The sequence below is a fragment of the Nicrophorus vespilloides genome, unplaced genomic scaffold (genome assembly GCF_001412225.1).
Source record: "Nicrophorus vespilloides isolate i.1.1-1 unplaced genomic scaffold, Nicve_v1.0, whole genome shotgun sequence".
In the NCBI taxonomy this organism is placed as follows: domain Eukaryota; kingdom Metazoa; phylum Arthropoda; class Insecta; order Coleoptera; family Silphidae; genus Nicrophorus; species Nicrophorus vespilloides.
Window position 1 is genome coordinate 121,184 of NW_017095536.1, and position 19,051 is coordinate 140,234.

General features: G+C 36.2%; 2 protein-coding genes across 3 annotated transcripts; one reads left to right on the top strand and one right to left on the bottom strand.

The window, feature by feature from the left end:
- Positions 1-165: 165 nt before the first annotated feature.
- LOC108569562 (dedicator of cytokinesis protein 3) lies at positions 166-16,237 on the bottom strand. Of its 2 annotated transcripts, XM_017931153.1 has the most exons (21): positions 16,093-16,237; positions 12,673-12,950; positions 12,470-12,618; positions 7,314-7,434; positions 7,029-7,256; positions 6,405-6,962; positions 6,191-6,353; positions 5,863-6,132; positions 5,519-5,810; positions 5,218-5,461; positions 4,721-5,158; positions 4,374-4,664; positions 3,922-4,316; positions 3,831-3,848; positions 3,601-3,763; positions 3,109-3,546; positions 2,914-3,055; positions 2,162-2,837; positions 1,964-2,105; positions 1,574-1,776; positions 166-1,512 (listed from the first exon to the last, which is right to left on the bottom strand). In XM_017931153.1, exons 1-21 carry the CDS (start codon positions 16,127-16,129, stop codon positions 810-812), a joined length of 5,949 nt encoding a protein of 1,982 aa, XP_017786642.1. In that variant the 5' UTR covers positions 16,130-16,237; the 3' UTR covers positions 166-809. The 2 variants fall into 2 exon arrangements, with proteins under 2 accessions (XP_017786642.1, XP_017786650.1); XM_017931161.1 differs by lacking the exon at positions 3,831-3,848 and having other exon boundaries at positions 167-1,512.
- On the top strand, positions 9,495-12,458 carry LOC108569575 (innexin inx3). Its single transcript, XM_017931174.1, has 6 exons — positions 9,495-9,744; positions 10,546-10,730; positions 10,791-10,996; positions 11,058-11,276; positions 11,452-11,847; positions 11,911-12,458. Exons 2-6 carry the CDS (start codon positions 10,568-10,570, stop codon positions 12,097-12,099), a joined length of 1,173 nt encoding a protein of 390 aa, XP_017786663.1. The 5' UTR covers positions 9,495-9,744; positions 10,546-10,567; the 3' UTR covers positions 12,100-12,458.
- Positions 16,238-19,051: the final 2,814 nt, after the last annotated feature.

Genomic DNA, 19,051 nt, shown 5'->3' on the forward strand with positions numbered 1-19,051 from the left:
TAAAATATATGTTTTAAATGTTACATTTTTAAATTTTAATAAATGTGGTAAAAAATAACATTTTAGTTAATTTATTTCCTTTATAAGATTAATTGTATGGGAGTATGAGTAAATTAATATTATTTTTTTAAGTGTTTTTTCTTGTTTGCATTTAATTCTACATAAATTCACAATTACAATTACACAGTGGTTAAATTAAATATACGATAGTTAAAAATACAGATTGGTCTCTTATATGTATAGTATAAAATAGAGATGAAAAATATAAATATCATTTCATATGACTAGTATGTATGTATATGTTGTTAAATTTACTACAAAAGAAAAAAGGTTAAATAAGGTACTTATAAGAGTTAGAGATGTGCTCTGTCCTTGATTTCTTTTAATATATGCTCGTTCCTATGCTCCGCCTGAATATGGAAATATTTTTTTTATAGCACCGCGCATATAGTTATTATATTATAAAAATAATCCGATTTGTATTTGGAATATAATCATAGTTATTATATAGAGGGTTCAATTCGTTGATTGGCAGACGACGATCTTTGGGAAATGTACCAAACAGGGTAAAATTTGGCACACGTTCTTTCTTTACAGGCTATTTAGAATTATTATTATTGCAGCAACTCACGACCAACTTAAAATCTATATACGTTTTGTTCGTATTTATATGCATGTATAATATATACTTATATGTATATACATATAGTTGAATGATTTAAATATTACGAGGCTACGTATATCTCTCTTTCTATATACCTGGATACGTGGAATGAAAATATTTGTTGATCACTAAACGCAAACTGCTTTCAGCAAGGACTATCGTTCTGCTCTTTCTCTTCCGTCTTTAACTTGGGTACCGAATAGTTGTCCGGCGATGCCATCTCCAAGCCAGAATCGCCGCGTTTCCTCTCCATGCTACCAGTGAACTCGAAACTGGAGTTCAAAGACGAGTTCAGATTGGACTTTGGCGGTATGGGCGGCGGATTCTCAGCTTTCGGGCTGCGATCGTTAGGACTAGCGTTGATGTTCATATCCTGCTGATGCAATCTGACATCGAACTCTTCGTAACATGTGTTGTTAAAGTTGTTGAGGTGGTTCGAGTGGTCCGTCATGCTAATACCGGAATCGCGAAGGTCGTGTTCTGAGGGCTCGGTGTGCGTCAGGCTGTTAGTAGAAGAATTTAGTTGCGTATCCTCCAAAGCTATATCAACAACGGAATCGATGCTGAAAACCGAAGGTGTCGACTTTTTGTGTCCTCTTTTCGGTATGTTGGGAGGTTGTTCTGACAGAGAAGGTGCCCTTTTGTCCGGAGTGTGGGAGCGTGGAGGAAGTGGCGGAGCCTCTTCCGCTGTGCCGTCTGGCCAAGAATTTCTAAGAGGAGTAGTAGGTTCGGTGGGAGTAGCCATCGAATGCCTAAGCAACCTAGGCGATGGTGGCTTTGTCAAGGAACGCTCTCTGCTATGCGTCGGTTTCGGAGGAAGTGGAATATCATTCGATTCCGAATCAGATCTGAAAAAAATAATAACAAAATCAAATAATCAATACATTTTATTCGATCCGAATTATTTACCTTGATTTCAGAGACGGCAAACTGGAGTAATCGGTGCTCGATCGAGTCGGTGTCTTCGCGATCTCCATATAGGTATTCGTAAATCCCTGAGAACGTGGTCTATTATCCCGATGCGGGATCGGCGGCGCGCTAGAGTTGTTACCACCGTGCGACATCATCGGTAAAGTTAAATTTTCTCTACTCAATGTATTCTTATCGACATCCTAAAATCAACTCGTCCTATTAATGCGATGATACGATCGAGCAAAGCAATATTCTACGTACTAATTAGCTTGGCATGCAAAATGGCTGTTAGTTAGTAAACTTTGTGCTTGCTAGTTTCTCGAAAAAGTTAATTTTCTCGATTAAATAGTGCTTCTTTGTTACAATACTTATGCTTTTGGGTCTAACCATTGGTTTGGTATAGGGATCCTCTCCTTCAAACGCTTGATACTCCACCAAATATCCGTAGTTTCCACTGGAATTTGAAGAGCGATTACTGTGATTCATCTCCGACGTACGCTTTTCGTTTGGTAGCGGCGGCAACGGAGAACTTAAACATACCATATTAATCTACAGGCAAAATTGTGTAAATAATAATAAACTCACTTGACGATACTTTCCGACTGTTGCCGTTTCAATGGATTCGAGCATCCTAAGCTCTGCTTCAGCTGAGCAAACCGTTCGATCAATCTCTGGTGCAGAGGTTTAACACCATCTGGAGCCAGTGTCCCATGTAAATTCAAACCCTCTTCTATAACCTGTGTTGTGTCCAGGATCATATTTTTCAAAGTGTACACGTAATTCATGTGCTCTGGCGGGCAAATCTTAGTAAACTCTTTTGTGAAGAAAGCCTGCTGGTATTTGCTGATTCCGCCTTGAACGTTGGCATCGATGATGCCTTGTAATCTCATAGTGAACGGATTTAAATTCCTCCGCCTATCCACGCTGTAGATGGCAATCAACTGCCTCAACTCTTTATCCACAGACTTCATTGTTTCGCAAGCGTATTTTATCGGTGGAATCTCGTCAGTTTTACGGTCGATCACTTCGAACCATCTTAATATCCCCGGTAAAGTGCATTCAATCTCCAGAATCGTGCGCTCGATCCAGAGTGTCTTAATCTCATTTTCTTTATCGACAATGCCTTTGTGGACGGGCCTATCGCATTGGAACCTCTTCACATCATTGTAGTGATAAAACCTGGCCACCTCTTGCGGAGCATCTGCCGCCATCGTTATGGGATTTGATTCCGGGATGGGCTTAACGTTGCATATTTGAATAACTATTAATTAAATTAAGAAATTGCTACGATTTGTGGTATTAAAAGACAGCTTGCATTTAAAAGTAAAAAAGGATACATTGTCCTTCTGAATTAATTATAGATTCAGATGGAGGCGTGTTCTTCATGAGGATCTGGGCTGAGGGAAACTCAGTCTGCAATCTCTGTGTGAAAGCACCAATTCTCTCGTATTCCAATCCTCTATATACAAATTGTTTATTCTGAAAGATATAGAATAAAATGTCGTTCTTAAATCAACCACAATATAACATACCCTGACAAACAGAGGAAAACTTAGACCGTAGAAGCCGACTCTAAAATATTCGGGCTCTGGACGGAGTTGCTGAAGGATGTTGTCAAAGAATTTCGCCTGCATCTTCAGGATACTGCTCAAGTCTCGATAATTGAAGAGCTGGTTCTCGTACAAATTGGCCAACTCTTTCAACAGTGGCACACCCTTCTCCCAACACTTGCCTCTATCGAAATGATTGATAATTTGCTGATACAGTTCCTCTTTCACCTTGCACTCCGTAAATCCGGCATAATGGGGATCCATTGTTATCACGGTGTTCGTCCAACTCAATTGATCCGCGTATAGTTTCATCGTGAATCCGGCTTCGGTGTAGTTCTCAGCACTCATGTGCAAATCGTGCAGTTTATAAATATATCTCAGATACATTTCCTTACGGTTAAACTCGTTCTTGTAGAAGTTCTAAAAAGAAGTTAATCTTACTCAAATACGTTCGTTAAATGAAAGTATTCTTACCAATAAATTAAAAGTGCAGGACATCCGTTTATCCCTATTCTCGTCGCCTTGGATCACGCTTCTGTAATCCAATAATCTCTCGAGCAATCTCGTGACGGAGCTTATGAAAGCCGCTCCGCTATCCTTCCATGCCGGATCCTCAGCTTGAACTCGATCCAAAAGCCTTTACAATAGATATACATTCATTATTTTATTCATACACATGGCTTAAATTAAAACACTATACTTACACAGCGCTCAAATGCTCCCTTTTTTAAACAATATGCAGCGTGAAAGTTATGAAGAAATGAATGATAATAAATAAAAAATGTTAATACATACATTGTATTGAAGAGCTGTCGGTATTCATCGTCGCCTTTGTTCTCCGATATTAAAATATCCAACTTATCGATGAGCTCGCTCTCGACTTGCCGGAAGTTTCCTCGCGCTTTCTGCTCGCATTCCATCATGTCGAAGAATATATGCAACGTGGCTTTCCGCAACTCGATCTCAGGTACCAGGGTGACCTCTAGGAAGGGTCCAACCATCGAAGGGATAAAATGAAGCTTATTTTCGCCGAGCTGCGACCACATGGAAAGGATTTGGAAGCCCATCAGCACCCTCATATCGCCGTATTTTTCGATGATCTTCTCCCGTTTAACATCAGAAAATTGCTCCAATTGTAACGATGATTGCGTAAGATAATCGACCGCTAAATTGAAGTAAATTGTCCAGAGCTACAAAAAATAATCAAATTACATTTATAATATACATAAATGGTTTATGATAATTACATCTTTATCGAAATATCCGCCTCTCGTGTCCAAGAACTTGAAAGCTAGTGGTTGGGCTAGTTCTTGTAAAGAACGAAGCATCACATTATTTGTAACCATTTTGATAATGAGCCAGTCCGGCGGGAAGACTTCCAATTTGACCAAGTTTCGGAAGACCATAAAGACGCGCATCAAGAAATCCTTCAGTGGTTTTCTATCATGCGCGGGACCCATCAGAGTTTCCCAAAGACGCTTGTAGTGAAACTCGTCTAAAAGTTGCAAAAGACCAACTAAACAAGCAACCAAAGATCCCTGTAAATAAATCGTAAATAAGATATGTATATTATTTGCTAAATATTTACACTTACAATAACTTTGGTTTCTTTATCTATTATAATAGAAACTGTTTGTATGAGGACATCAAAAGTGCTGACGCACAGTGTATCGACGTCGTGGTGTATACAATTGTTGATCTTTCCCATCTCGTCACATTGGATACGTTGCTTGAAGAGGAAGCCCAAGATTTCTCCCAGGATTTCGGTACATAATCTAAGCTCATCGCGTCTACTAAGATGGTTCCTGAGATGTTTGCAAGCGTTAGCAAGCAATATGTTCCTAGACTCATCGTCGTGGAATAATCTGCCGGTCATTAAATTCCTAATAGCCGTTAGTTTTGCCTGGACAATTTGCGCTACACCATCCTTTGTCGAATCAAGCATAGTTGTAGCCAACTTAGTCACCTCCAGCACCGACAATATATCAACAAGCTGCTCAAACACAGCACTTATCGACAATAACAAAGCCACCTATATAGACAACAATTACATTAGCTATGAATCATATAATCAACGTCAATATCACAAACCTGTGTATCGACGACAAAAACGCTGGATTGATTCAGCATGTTGTTTAGAGAGACGAAGACGCTGTTCAAGTCCCTTCGGAAGTTATCTTCAAACTGACCACAGCTCGCTCTCGAGAATAGTATTCTACTCTGTATTATCAGTTTGAAGATGTATTCCAAACTCTTGAAGCACTTCTGCACTGGCTCTTGCTTCTCAAACGACAGGATCCAATCGGCACAATGCTGCACACTAGTAAGTAGCCCTCTGAAACCGAAACGAAGAAAAGTTACATCGAATGTGAATGGTTTTACAAGTATTTACTTGTAGACTAAAGCGGCGGCAAAGTGATCCTTGATGTATGCGTCTAATACTGGCTTGAAATACTGAAACTTCGATTCGTCTAGTAAACTGAAAATCGAGACCAGCACGTGGAAAACAATTCCACTATACGCAGTTGAATTTCCTTCTTCTGTCGAAAACAGCGCGAATAAAGCGTCAAGCACATCCTGCAGAAATTTAACTAGCTCTTCGTCGCCCAGCCGGAGAACTCTATTCAATGATTCAGCGATTCGTTCTGGATGCGATTTCCAGCGCAGTAATGACAGTAAATCCACTGAAACGAAATATTATTATACAATTATCAATTTAAATTGCATCTAACTAACCGTTCTGTGTAAGTTTCGTGGAGCAAAGAAGAGTCTTCACAAATACCAATTCCTTTTGGCTGCGTGCAAACGATCCGACGCATTCGTGATTGCCTTCGGAATCTTTGTTGTACGCGGGCAGCATTAGGTAACCGCAATTATCTAATTTCTGTGCATCCTCGCACTTGTAAATGAACAGTTCGTGTTGACCATCCTGAACAGCGGCGCCGTCTTTATCCATCAAGCGGATGAACGAGAATCCGAACAGTTTCTTATCGTTCTTCTCACGCGCTGCATAGTACAAAAGTTACATCAATAATTGTATTAAAATTGGAATGGAGATCCTTACTTGAGCAATGCCTATATTCTAATCGCACGTGAGCTCCTGCGAACTTGTCTATTGGTAAAGTGAGCCTAACGTTCTCCGCCCAGGCCGGAGAATTGTGATGGTAGATGATCATAGAATTATACTCTGAATAACCTTCACATCCAGATGCCCCCCACAAGCAATTCTATAAGAAGTCATTATTAAACATTACAATAATCCAATTTGTTTTTCCTACCTTAATGATATTTTTCTCGCTGTCTAGAACCAGGATGCTAACTTCAATATTTTTCCCAGTAGATTTTCCGCCCCTCTCAAATTCTCCTCTTTCCAAATTCAAGTAAAGATCGTTCCGTACATCTCCCGGCATAATAACATCCGGGAATCCGAGCTTGTTTGTAAGACTGATGTTCTTGAAGAGAAGCGGATTATCCTCCTTGATTTGTGCGAGTTGTCCGTGAAGCATTTTGAGCGAAATTATGATGCCGTAGTTTGGTTGGCAAGATAACGCGTTGTACTTCCCAGACTGCCTGATGATGTTCTCGTGCAACTGATGGAAATCCTTATCCTCGCACTGGAACACCTTCATAGGGAACTCGCGCTCCTCAGACTCCTTGTGATTCAACAAGTCACCCATGTTCTGCACCGCAACACCATGGGGTCTCTTGTACACCTGCTGCAGCGTGGTAGCGTATTTCTCAGTCTTTTTGGAACTCTCTGAATAGCACATTTTGCCGATCCTCATCACATGAGCAACTATGTATATGTCCCGATTCAGGTCGGTATTACCCAAATCCTTTGCGAAAGAAAATAAGAATAGCGATTAAAGTTGTTGGTAAAATAATGCTTAAACGAGATTTACCGTGAATATAGTGCAGTTGCTATGCAATTTTTCAATGTAATTCGAGAAGCCCTCTTTGGAGATTTTGACTAGGAACCTTTCGGAAATGTAGCTCTGCTTCTTGGCGTCGTATAACGAGAAGTAGATCTCCGTGTCTTCACCGATGTGATGCCCGAAGTCCCGCATGCAGAAGTACAGGTGATGCGTTAAGATCTTCTTCGTCTCTTTACGCTTTATCGTCCCTCGTGACTACAAATAAAGGTGCAATATTAAAACAAAAAGTTATTAACTTTATAGAAAACTCACCGAAGCTCCCTGAGAACTTTCAGCGCTGGAAACGTGGACGTGGTATAGCTCAACCACGGACATGGAATCGGGATCAACCATTTGGGCACCTTGCCTAGGCACCAGGTCTAGACCCAGTTTCCTACGAGCAAATAATCTCTTCAAAAACTTTCACAGTCTCTTCAAGAATTGATAATTCATTTTAAACTACACTCAAACAAAGTGTATTCAGGAATATTGATTTTATACGTTAGACAATGACTTATAATTAAGCATTGCTTGTTTGCAATTGTGCATATTGCACCCAACAACAACTTGGGTGAAATATGCACAACAACTTGCTCTTAAATATTCCACAATAAACCATTTTCAATCGCCTGACATTCATTACATTTTTTCAAAATAAATCATATATTTGTACTTAACATTTATTTTTGCTGTTTCATTAACGATTTTTTTAAATTAATATTTATTCATATTTAATTATTCAAAATTAATTAATATAAACTGTAAGAATTGAGTAATTTGAATGTTATATAGCTTTTATACAAAGAAAAAAAAATAGAATTATTATTAAAATATTTCTTCTGAATATCAATATTGGTTAGAATTAAAAAAATACGTAATTGAAGTAGATTTTATTTTTGTATGTTATTTATCAGTAATCAGACGCGTGGCCTTTGGAACTTGATGTTTCGCAGCTTACAAAAGTTAAGCAACGCGTGGGGGCGAATATTACTTGGATAAGTAAAATTATTGGTAAAATTGATTAACATATTAACTATAATATTTCTGCTAACATTATATTCTATTAGTGCAACATCTGTGTAACAAATTACAAATTTGCGCTAATAAAGTGCATTGTCGATGGAAAATTGGGAGAGAAAGCTACTAACATAATAAATAAAAATACATAAACAAAACATTTTCTAAAGAACATTTTGCGAAAATGTCTATAAAATTCTTAATAAGTACAATCAAAAAGAAAAAGGGTAATACGTGAGGCAGTGAGTAAGAGCTAAAGATTCCGTGATTAATTCTGATATTCCGAGAATCTGTAGGGTACAGGTAGAAGAATTTCCCCCCGAGGCAGTTTTGATGCACGGTTTGCGCTTTTTTCTCTTTCTCTCCCGCTTACTCTTCCTCAACTCCTGCATACATTATTATTATTATGCTTCTTCTAGTTCTACAACTTCAATTCAAGTTCACTGAACTTAAAAGCTCTCGAAGGCTAAAGTTGCATTCATCTGTACACACACACGGTGAGCACTCGAGCTGCATTTTATTTTACATTGTGTCAACGTTTCCAGTCGTGACCTCCTCATGCGGCTAACACATCGATGAGAATTCCGATGCGGCCAGCAGAGGAGAGATAGAAAATAAATAAATAAAATGAAATGGATACAAATCGTTGACACCTGGACGAGAGAGAACAAAATGAAAAATCTTGATTTAGAAAAAAAAAAGAAAGTTTCGATTGCGCAATGTTCGCTTCGCCTTATCTATTACACAAAATATAAATATAAAGTAAATATTGTCGTTTTGATTCTAAAGATATTGTTCGTTCCAGCAGTTTTTTTAATGTTACATGATTTATGGAATTCTTGGCAGCCTTGGGCATTCGCTAATGCGAACATAATGCATTGCACTTTTTCATTCATAAATGCCAAGCTGGCATTATCGTGGCAGAAGAAACGCTTTTCCTCCAGTTAACTAAAGCCTAAATCAAATATTTGGATAAATCTGCAGGTAGCCGAGAGGAGGCTGGATGGATGGATTGTACCTAAAGCCGGTCCCCATTTTATGACACCGACTGTACTTAGTATGCAGACCGGTTACAGGTGCGTTACCAATTGAAGTAACAAAAGAGAACGCTGCAGAATAAGCGATCTCTTGCGTAATTGCAAAATGCATTCGATCACTTTATATGCCAGTGAATAAATCGTTATTAAAATTCTTTGCGGGACACTTATGTGATTCGTTTAGGGTTGAATTTTTGTCTAACATGGCCATGGATGAGCGAAGAACCCGAAAGGAAACGGGATTGTGTTTTTCAATATGGTTGCTTGCCTCGTCGAGCGAGAGAATACGAGAGTCCAGACAATGGGCCAGATAAAGAGGGCCTGTTCATGTGCAGACTTCTCCCTCCACAAACACGTATACATCTGTCTCGCTCTTCCAGTGTTTCGAATGGTTTTTAGAATGTTCAGCAGTAGTTTTACTTGGATCGTCGGCGACCCAAGATGTTTTGATCAACAGCGACACACTTCTTTCGATTTTTAACCAGTAGACGGTACGTTCACTCTTGTGCATAGAGAGGCCAAGAAGAAAACAAAAACTGGGAGCCGCTTCAGATAACAAACGATAAATAAAAAATAAATAAAGGAAATCTACAACGATCCAAACGATCAACAGTTTGGTGGGTACATCGAGTAACATTCAAAGAAAGAAGGTAAACATATTTTACTTAGTTAAGCAGGATGCTTCTGAAGCGACCCTGCGCAATTATCCCCGACAATTTTCCAGTTGAGGCTTCAATTTAGTAACACACGCAGCCAAGCCTTGCACTCGAAAGGTTATCAATATTTCAATAATCAGATTTTTAACACGCAACAGAACAAAAAACTTTGTATATATATATGTCGTAAATTGAACTTCTACATGTCTCAAATATGCTTTGTTTGGCCAGTTTGATAATATGAGTAAACTATGTTATGTGTATTTAGAAACGCGTGTATTTGTCATCGTCATTAGTAACATGTGTGAATTAACAATTCCACCTCTTTATCTTCGATGTACAATGGTCATTTAATTTAAAGAGAAACTGATGTTTAAGCTAAACCCGACAATAGTAATCAACATCAGGAGGAAACGCGTTAGAATTGTATTCAAGATAAAAACTTTACTGTTAGAAACACATATTTCTTTTATTATGCAATAGTTTTTATTACTTTTCTTAGTAATATTACCTAAGCATGTAAACATAAGTTTGTAAATATATATTCGTTCTAGTTTCATTATTTTATAAGAGAGAAACGAAAACAACTGTGTTAACTAACCCACATCACTTGGCTTCATTAAAAATATATATAAATGATGAAATATCTGAGAAACCTTTAATTCCATAGAATTATTCAGTTTCCAATATTTAAAGAATGTTATGCGGTTTGAATATCATTAATCCATGTATTCGAGCTAATTCCTGGTACTCGATAATATTCTATTCATTTCACGTTCTTTTTCCGTTACGCAGGTATCTCAAAAGATAATTCAAGATGACGGTGTTTGGGATGGTATCGGCGGTGGCGGGCTTCGTAAAGATCCGCTACCTGCTGGATAAAGCCGTCATAGATAACATGGTCTTCAGGGCCCACTACAGGATCACGTCGGCTATCCTGTTTTGCTGTTGCATCATCGTTACTGCTAATAATTTGATTGGTAAACGCATCTGCTTATTATGCATTATGAACATTTATTAACAGCAATTTGGATTTGCAGGTGATCCAATCATGTGCATCAACGAAGGCTCTATTCCGGGACACGTAATAAACACCTACTGCTGGATTACTTATACTTTCACGCTTCCCCACGAGCAAGGGAAACGCGTGGGAACGCACGTGGCGCATCCAGGTTTAGGTAACGATAACCAGGACAAAGTGTATCACAGCTATTATCAGTGGGTTCCATTCGTGCTTTTCCTACAGGTAATTAATTGATCCAAGCTCTCATCCAAGCCGTCAACTAAATATTTCTTCTACATTTTAGGGAATTTTGTTCTACATTCCGCACTGGATTTGGAAGATCTGGGAGGAGGATAAAATCCGCAAGATCTCTGATGGTATGCGCGGCACCATCATCGGTAACAAGGCTGAAAGGGCTCCGCGCATCTCCAGATTGGTGCAATACATCATGGAAAGTATGCATTTGCATAATACGTATGCCTTTATCTATTTCCTCTGCGAAGGACTGAACTTCATCAATGTTGTAAGTATACCTCATAATATATACTCAAAAAACGAAGGCGTTAAATACTATACTTACTTAACTATCCTTGAGTATTACGTGCAACTCGGCACGAGATTAATTGAACTTAATTGAAGGCAATGTCTTATTTGATAATCATTAATTAGTAAGTAAACTATGTTGTTTTCTTCCGTAGTTATTGAACATTTTCATGACCGATAAGTTCTTGGGCGGAGCTTTCTTAGATTACGGTACCGACGTGATTCGTTTCATGAACATGGATCAGGAGAATCGTACCGATCCGATGGTCGCGGTATTCCCCAGAGTGACTAAGTGCACATTCCACAAATTTGGGGCATCCGGTTCTATACAAAAACACGACGCTCTTTGCGTACTGGCCTTGAACATTCTGAACGAAAAGATCTTCGTGTTCCTTTGGTTCTGGTTCATCATCTTAGCAGTTATTTCTGGTTTGGCTCTTGTTTATTCATTGGCCGTAGTAATGTTGCCCAGCACTCGCGAAACCATCATGAAGAGGAGGTTCAGATTCGGAACACCGAACGGCGTAGATGCAATCATCCGCAAGACACAGGTAAATTCATTTAACATTTTCATTTGCAATACAAAATCTAATTTGCGTTTTTTTTAATTGTAGGTTGGAGATTTCTTCCTGTTGCATTTGCTAGGACAAAATATGAATTTGATGGTTTTCGGCGAAATCCTGGAGGAGCTAGTGAGACGCCTGAACTTTGGTAGCAACAGCAATTTGCCGTCTGCACCGAGCACTTTGGAGATGAGTCCAATTTACCCGGAGATAGAAAAATTCAAAGAGACTGAGACATAAATACGAGGAGTGAGAGAAGAAAGCAGCCAGAGCATTTACTTTTTTTCTTAAAGTTCTCTATAAATGTTTTTTTCTGCCATAGTAAGTTTAGAGATCTCACCGCCTGAGATATTTTTCTTTTGATACAAGTATTTTTTTTCCTTTCTCAATTTAAGTTTAATTTTTACGTATATATATACAAACAAATATTTGTGATTGATAAATTGTATAATGTTTAAGTTTCCAATTATTTACTAAGATTTTCCTCCTAAGCTTATATAGTATATTATTCTTAGACGGCTTTGGTATTCAAAGCGCGGATATTATTATATTATATTGACATGTATGTGCCTTATTTGACAAATAAATAATTATGTTTACGAAGACTCACCTGTTTCCCCAATCGATTTTGGCAATGATCTTCAGTTTCAGCTCGCGCGTTTGATCCTGGGTCAAAGTCCCGGAAACTAGCTGTCTCCGCCATTCCAGCAGATCCCGCATCACCTTCCCCACCGTCTCGAACTTGTACGTCTCCTTTTCCTAATTGAATCATGAATTAAGAGCGGTCTCAAATGTTAAGATCATATAGCTTACCACGAAAAGACGCTTCCAAATGTCCGCCCATTCTCTTAAAACTAAGGTAACTTCTCGGACGACCGGATCTTCCAATGGAACAACGCTCTCGAAGAGCCCCTCATTGTCAACTTTGCAGGGCTTTAGGTGGATATAGGACAACGGAAATATGCCCTTCGTGGACCGATTCTTCGTGGTAAATCCGCGATACCAACCGGCGCATTCCTCGAGGATCTGCACCGTCTCTCCGATCTCCAAGGGAAGGCCGCATTTCGTGTCCCCTTTCCAATTGTAAATTGCTGAAAATCATAATAACTATGAAGCGGAATGCAAACGGAAGCATCACGATTAGATAAGTTCATCATCAATCAATTTGGCAGCTGTGAAACACTTCGCTGCTGCTGTCAAGAAAATAAAACGATGAGCTCCGTGATTCATGTTCGAAAATTGATATTTTCGCGTGATCGATGGTTTCACTAAGCATTACTCGACACATTTTGCTTACTCGTGTCAACAGACATGCATATTAAAAATATTTGATATTCAATTAAATCTATTCGGAGCGTTATTTGTATATTTCGATTAAACTCCAACTGCGTTACGTATCTTACGTAAAAGTAATTGCTGCTCTGCACGTGCATAATTGACAACTGCTACAAACTTCGAGGAGTATCAAAAAAAACAGTAATCACGGTTTTTATATGGAGTCATGAGCCGAAGAGATTTATGCGGCTTCTATGACTTCTACCCGCCCGGAAACGGAAACTGTTATTGGGACGTCGTTGCCACTTCATAAACACTTTACGGCATGCTTCTGTTCTGTGAGCGCGAGGCAAGGATTAAGTTCAAATAGGGACATTCACTAAAAAAAATCCATTTTCCGCTTTGGTATTCAATGTATACGTCCATAGATAGAAACAAATGCTTTCGTGAGAGATATTTCCATATAACAAAAGACTGAGTAACTACTTCAAAATATGGTAGAAAACAATCTTGTTTTTAACTTCAAATTACCTATATCTATCATTACAGATACTTAAAAACACAACGACGTATATTACATAATTGCATTTAAATAAATGATAATGTGAAAATCAGCTATTGTCTAGTTAACTTCTATTATTAAATATGTCGGAAAAAATATGTTTAAAAAAACTTGCATAATTGATTTTTTTTGCGAGTCATGAAAATTTCAAACAGTAATAACAGATTTATGATTTATTTGTTTATTTTTTTAGTGCTAATTAAAAAAATATATTTAAGAAGCAGCACGGTTAAAGTAAATATAAGACAATAGTTCGTTTTATATTCGAACTCATTTTGAGTGCAATATAGAAACTTAAATAAACACCATATATTTATTTTCTTTAGTTTGGAGCAGAGATGGATGTGTATGTTAGGCAAACAGTAATAAAGGTTCGATTTTATAAAATATCCTAGCTATTTCAAAGGAATATGTTTTATGATTGAGGCTAGTGTATGAATGTTTTACACCAGGGGTTCCCAAACTGCGCGCTGCGGCTTTACTAAATAATATGATATATTAAGGGTGCCGCATTCTAAAAAAGTTTGGGAACCCCTGTTTTATATTATATATTATTTGATCTATATTTTAATTAAATACTCAATGCAGACATGCTTTTTTAAATCTTGATTTATTTCTAAATTGAAAATTTTATAAAAAATTGAACTGATATCTTAGCTTTTTAGTCTTAATTTTACACTTTTTCTCAAATTAAATTTTGATATTTCGAGCTTTATATTATTTGTAACATAATTAGTTATGCAGACAAACTTTTTTTGTCTTAATTTATTTTTACAATAAACAAATCACTTTTGTTCTAAAATCAGAATATGATATTTCGAGTTTTATGTTATTTGTAATAAAATAAATAATGTAGAAATACTGTTTATTTTTTAATTATTTCTACAATGATTTTTCAAAATCGGACTTTGATATTTCGAGCTATTTCTTTATTGTAATAAAATACACAACGCAGACATACTTCTTTGTCTTAAATTATTTGTAGAATGAAAATTGTATAGATTTTCTATAATCGGACTTTGATATTTCGCGCATGATCTTTATAAAGAAAATACGCAGAGAACGTTTATACTGTGTATGACTAATGCAATTTTGCAATTTGGTGATTGAAATAATGCATGAATTGGTTCGCGTCTGACCGCAGAATTGGGATGAACAGAAACTCTAACATTTCCTGTAACATTAACATTTTTTTAAATTCTGAATTGTCTTTGTAAAAGAAGGGTCCAGGTTTATGAATAGGAAACAGGTAAACAAAAGGAATTCTTGGGAAAGCTTACCAATAGGATTGCGCGGAAGGGTAGGAACTTTAGAATGAGGTACATTTGAGAAAATTTATGCGTTTTTCATGCAAATCGGGTGCCGTCTTCATTTCGAAAATTTCAATGCAGATGGCCGTGCCTGCAATATTAATTCGCATGGGAAGAAACGGGAGCCGCGCTTGAAAAATTATTCCTCTTCTGTCTAATCGTATATGCACGGAGGCCGACCAGGCAGGATGTGATGTTTTTAAAGAGTGTGCCTGCCTGATGTGATGTATAGAGAGAGGCAGAGGCACAAGAAGCGACCGGAAGTGTAGTCTGCGACAATCATCAACTCTTCGAGGCGAACAACATGCATTAAAACACTCGACGCTCATCAAACAATTTAGCCCGAATGCAATGCCGCAGCAGCAATCAAGCAAACCAGGATAATTGCTTTTGTTGTTATTCAGATGACAACCACCACCGGGGACACGATATCAGTTAATGGGCCGATGACTCTGGTGGATTAATTAATTATGGAACCCGATAAATTATAATATTTGTATAGTTAAACATTCGAAGCACACGAAAGCTGCGATAAAAAAGGCAAACGACGAGTACGATTCGAAGGACCTTTCCATAATTACGCGACGATGACGATCTTGGCAACCTGACTTTTCAAACACACGCTTCTAATTATAAAAATAAATGCTCCAATGATCTATAAAACAAATTTTCCACGCTATCGTCACTATCGTAACTCTACATTATATATATGTTATATTAATTCAAATTATTTCTCGAGTGAATGATCTTGATTTAAGAGTTCTATCATCATCATTTATCCAATACTCATATTATCTCATCGCATTTCGTATTGATAACAGATAGAACCCAATTCGTCCGAAAAAGTCGGGCAACCTGTGACACTGGCATAAACAAAAATTCTAAACGTCAAAGTGACGTTTCTCAGAGCAACCAGAGAGAAAGATAGATACAAAAAAATAACAATTTTATAAACTATTATTGTTGCTCTCTTCGAAATCTGTTGCGGTAAAGAAAATCAAAGTTGGATTTTTTAATTGTTCCAACTTTTTTCAGAAAGTTTTATTGCAAAGGTTGAGGATAGGGATGGAGGGCAGATGCACTTACCAACTCCGTACTTTTCCCGTTTCGTCGCACACCACATTTTGAAACCACCGGGCACAGTCACATTTTTCAACAACAGCCCGCACCGCTCCAATCAATAGCACTCATCTGGACGGGACGCCATTGAATGCAATTGTCAAAACATTTGGCCCTCTACCTACAACTGCCAGGAACTGCCTGACGGATGAATAGCCGCTCATTGCCAACAGATGGCTTAACATAGATGTCAGTTGAAACTTTAAGAATGTTTGTTGTGCAATCTATATTTGAAACATTCAAGGGTTTATTATAAGTCTAAAATGGGCTTTGTTTCATACCAACGACTTCAACTAACTACATAAACTACAATGAATTTTATTAAGAATTGAATACAATACAGGTATCTCCCGACTTAAGAACTAGTTCCGTCCCAAAGGGTTATTCGTAAGTCGAATTTGTTCGTAAGTCGGGGCAATTTAAAAAAATTCACTTATCTTACCATACTTTATCATGGTTTTTACTGACTGCATAAATTTGAAAAAATAGATTAAAATAAACAAAATATTTATAAATACTTTTCAATGTAGACATCACAATTATTTAATAAAAACGACAAAAAAACAAAAGCAACAAAACAAAAAGTACATCTTCCAAAACTTTTATATTTTTTTAAAGAAATTATCAATTTTTGTTTGGACAAAAAAAAAAATATATCACTCTATATCTCCTTGTAATAAGTTAGAGCTTTTAGAATTTGGTACTTTTGATTTTTTTTAATTGTAAAGAGATTTATAACAATTTATTATTGATATAAATCTCTTTGGCCCTATTTTTTGAGGGTCGAACCAACGATACCTTTCGTATCGGATTTTCGTGATACAGGCGACTATTACTTTTGAATTGAATTAAAAGGTTTATCCTTTGATACAACTACAGCTGGGTTTCCCACACTTGTTCTGTATTGGAACACTTCGTAAACCCGGAAATTTTCAGGAAACACCTAGTGAAACACATCTTTGATAAGAAGTGCGTCCTAACTAAAACACCTCTTTTATATAAATTATTATAAGATATCAGAGCAAGTCGCAGTGTGGACCAATCTCATCGGGAGCAGTGAACTAATTGAAACACATTATTTATATAAATGAATATGAGAGAGTATAGCCAGACTCGGATTAAAAAAACTTAATTGTTGACTAAGCGTTTCCACTTAGTATAATATCTGTATGAGTAGAATAAGTGTACTTATATAGTTAGTCTCAGTTATAATATTAAGAGCAGTACATTGTCTTAGTCAAATTTGTATGATAACTACATTTAATCAATAAATTTGTTATAAAATGCATTAATATCCTAACAACTGTGGTTCCACATTGATAACGGCAGACAACATTACACAATGTCTATATTTTCCATCTCTAGGACACGACAAGATTTGGAATGTTGATATTATATTATACAATACTGAAAAACGAGAAATATAAATCATGAAAATTCCCGAGAATTCCCGTGCGGGAAATCCTTTAGTGTAAATATATCAGTAGCAAATTTTTACATGTCAACAAATTGTAAATTGTATTAGAAAGTATATAAATGTAATTGCAACAAATATTCATAATTTTCACCTCTGTGAATATTAGTTTTATAAGAAAACAATAAATGAGGTCTAATTGGTGCAAATGTGTTTGTACCAATTTAAAAGTAAACTTGTATATTTTATAATTAACTTTATAGTTAATTGAAACTATTTTATCCAGTATTAAATGATAATAACAAATATCTATTATATTATATAGTGCGGGTAATCGGTTTCGCCAATATCGCGGAATGTTTGAAACCGGACTAATCGAGAGACACAATCCATACAAAAATAAATCGCACATAAAGAGACTTAATTTAAGCCCGCCTAAGTATAAAAATTAAATGAATAAAAGAGACTTGTATGAAAAATAATTTTGTGTACAACATATGTTTATTTTACTCAAATAATAGAATAGAAAGTATATATAATTCTCACTAATTCAAATAGCTGCAAAACTAATTACTTATTTATAAACTATTAAAGGGTAATGAAAATATACTAAATATATCTAATATTGACTAAAATAACAATGCAGAACGTAATTAACTAATGTAATTGCATTTATTATGTTGTTTCAACTTTAAAGTATACTAAGGGCAAATTTATATTGATCCATAAACAAGACGAGGAAAAAAATGAAGGAAATCCAGTGCTTTAAAGAAGTGTTCAATAAGTACTAAAGGTTTTTATAAATGAAACTGAATTATTTGTAATAAGAAATTTATTACTAAAAATTAAATTAAATAAACTCCATAGAGCAGAACAAATTGTTTATCTAAAGTATATATATATTATATAAAGTATATGTATAAATGCAAACATTTTTACTTCAAATTGTATTCGAAAAAAATCAATGGAAAAACTCAAAAGTAAGGAAATCTTAAAACTTTTTCACACGCACGCACGCACATACATATATTTAAATAAATAAAAATAAAATGACAAGACGTTACAAAAATATATAGTTGTATTTCGATCATCAAACAAAGAAAAAAAAAACCTAGACTAAACAAAAATTAATAATAATATAATACATGTTTTGTTTTTTTTTTACTAGTTACGTTTTTCTTCTCTCTTCTCTTTTTAATAATAATAATAATTACACGTTTATTTATTTATTTTATGCTCGCAATGACTGATTGTGATTGTAAACAGGCGTAAAAAATAAATGCAGCTAAATAGAAGAATGCATGTTAACTGAATAACGAATATCAACGGTTGTCAAACGAACGGAACGGACATTTAAGAAACAAATAGTGAAAAAAAACAAATAGCAATAAAGAAAAGCGACTTTTGTTTCTACAGAAAACCTATCACAACAATAATAATAATAATGATAATAATAAAGTATAAATAAGGTACTTTGTTTCCAAAGCTCCTGACGTGGAAATGTTAAGTCGG

Coding starts and splice junctions, on each gene's coding strand:
- LOC108569575 (XM_017931174.1), top strand. CDS start 10,568: ATGACGGTGTTTGGGATGGTATCGGCGGTGGCGGGCTTCGTAAAGATC. Junction 11,277..11,451: donor GACTGAACTTCATCAATGTT/GTAAGTATACCT, acceptor TTTCTTCCGTAG/TTATTGAACATTTTCATGAC. Junction 11,848..11,910: donor CAATCATCCGCAAGACACAG/GTAAATTCATTT, acceptor TTTTAATTGTAG/GTTGGAGATTTCTTCCTGTT.
- LOC108569562 (XM_017931153.1), bottom strand. CDS start 16,129: ATGTGGTGTGCGACGAAACGGGAAAAGTACGGAGTTG. Junction 12,619..12,672: donor TTTGGAAGCGTCTTTTCGTG/GTAAGCTATATG, acceptor TGATTCAATTAG/GAAAAGGAGACGTACAAGTT. Junction 6,133..6,190: donor AGAATATAGGCATTGCTCAA/GTAAGGATCTCC, acceptor TGTACTATGCAG/CGCGTGAGAAGAACGATAAG.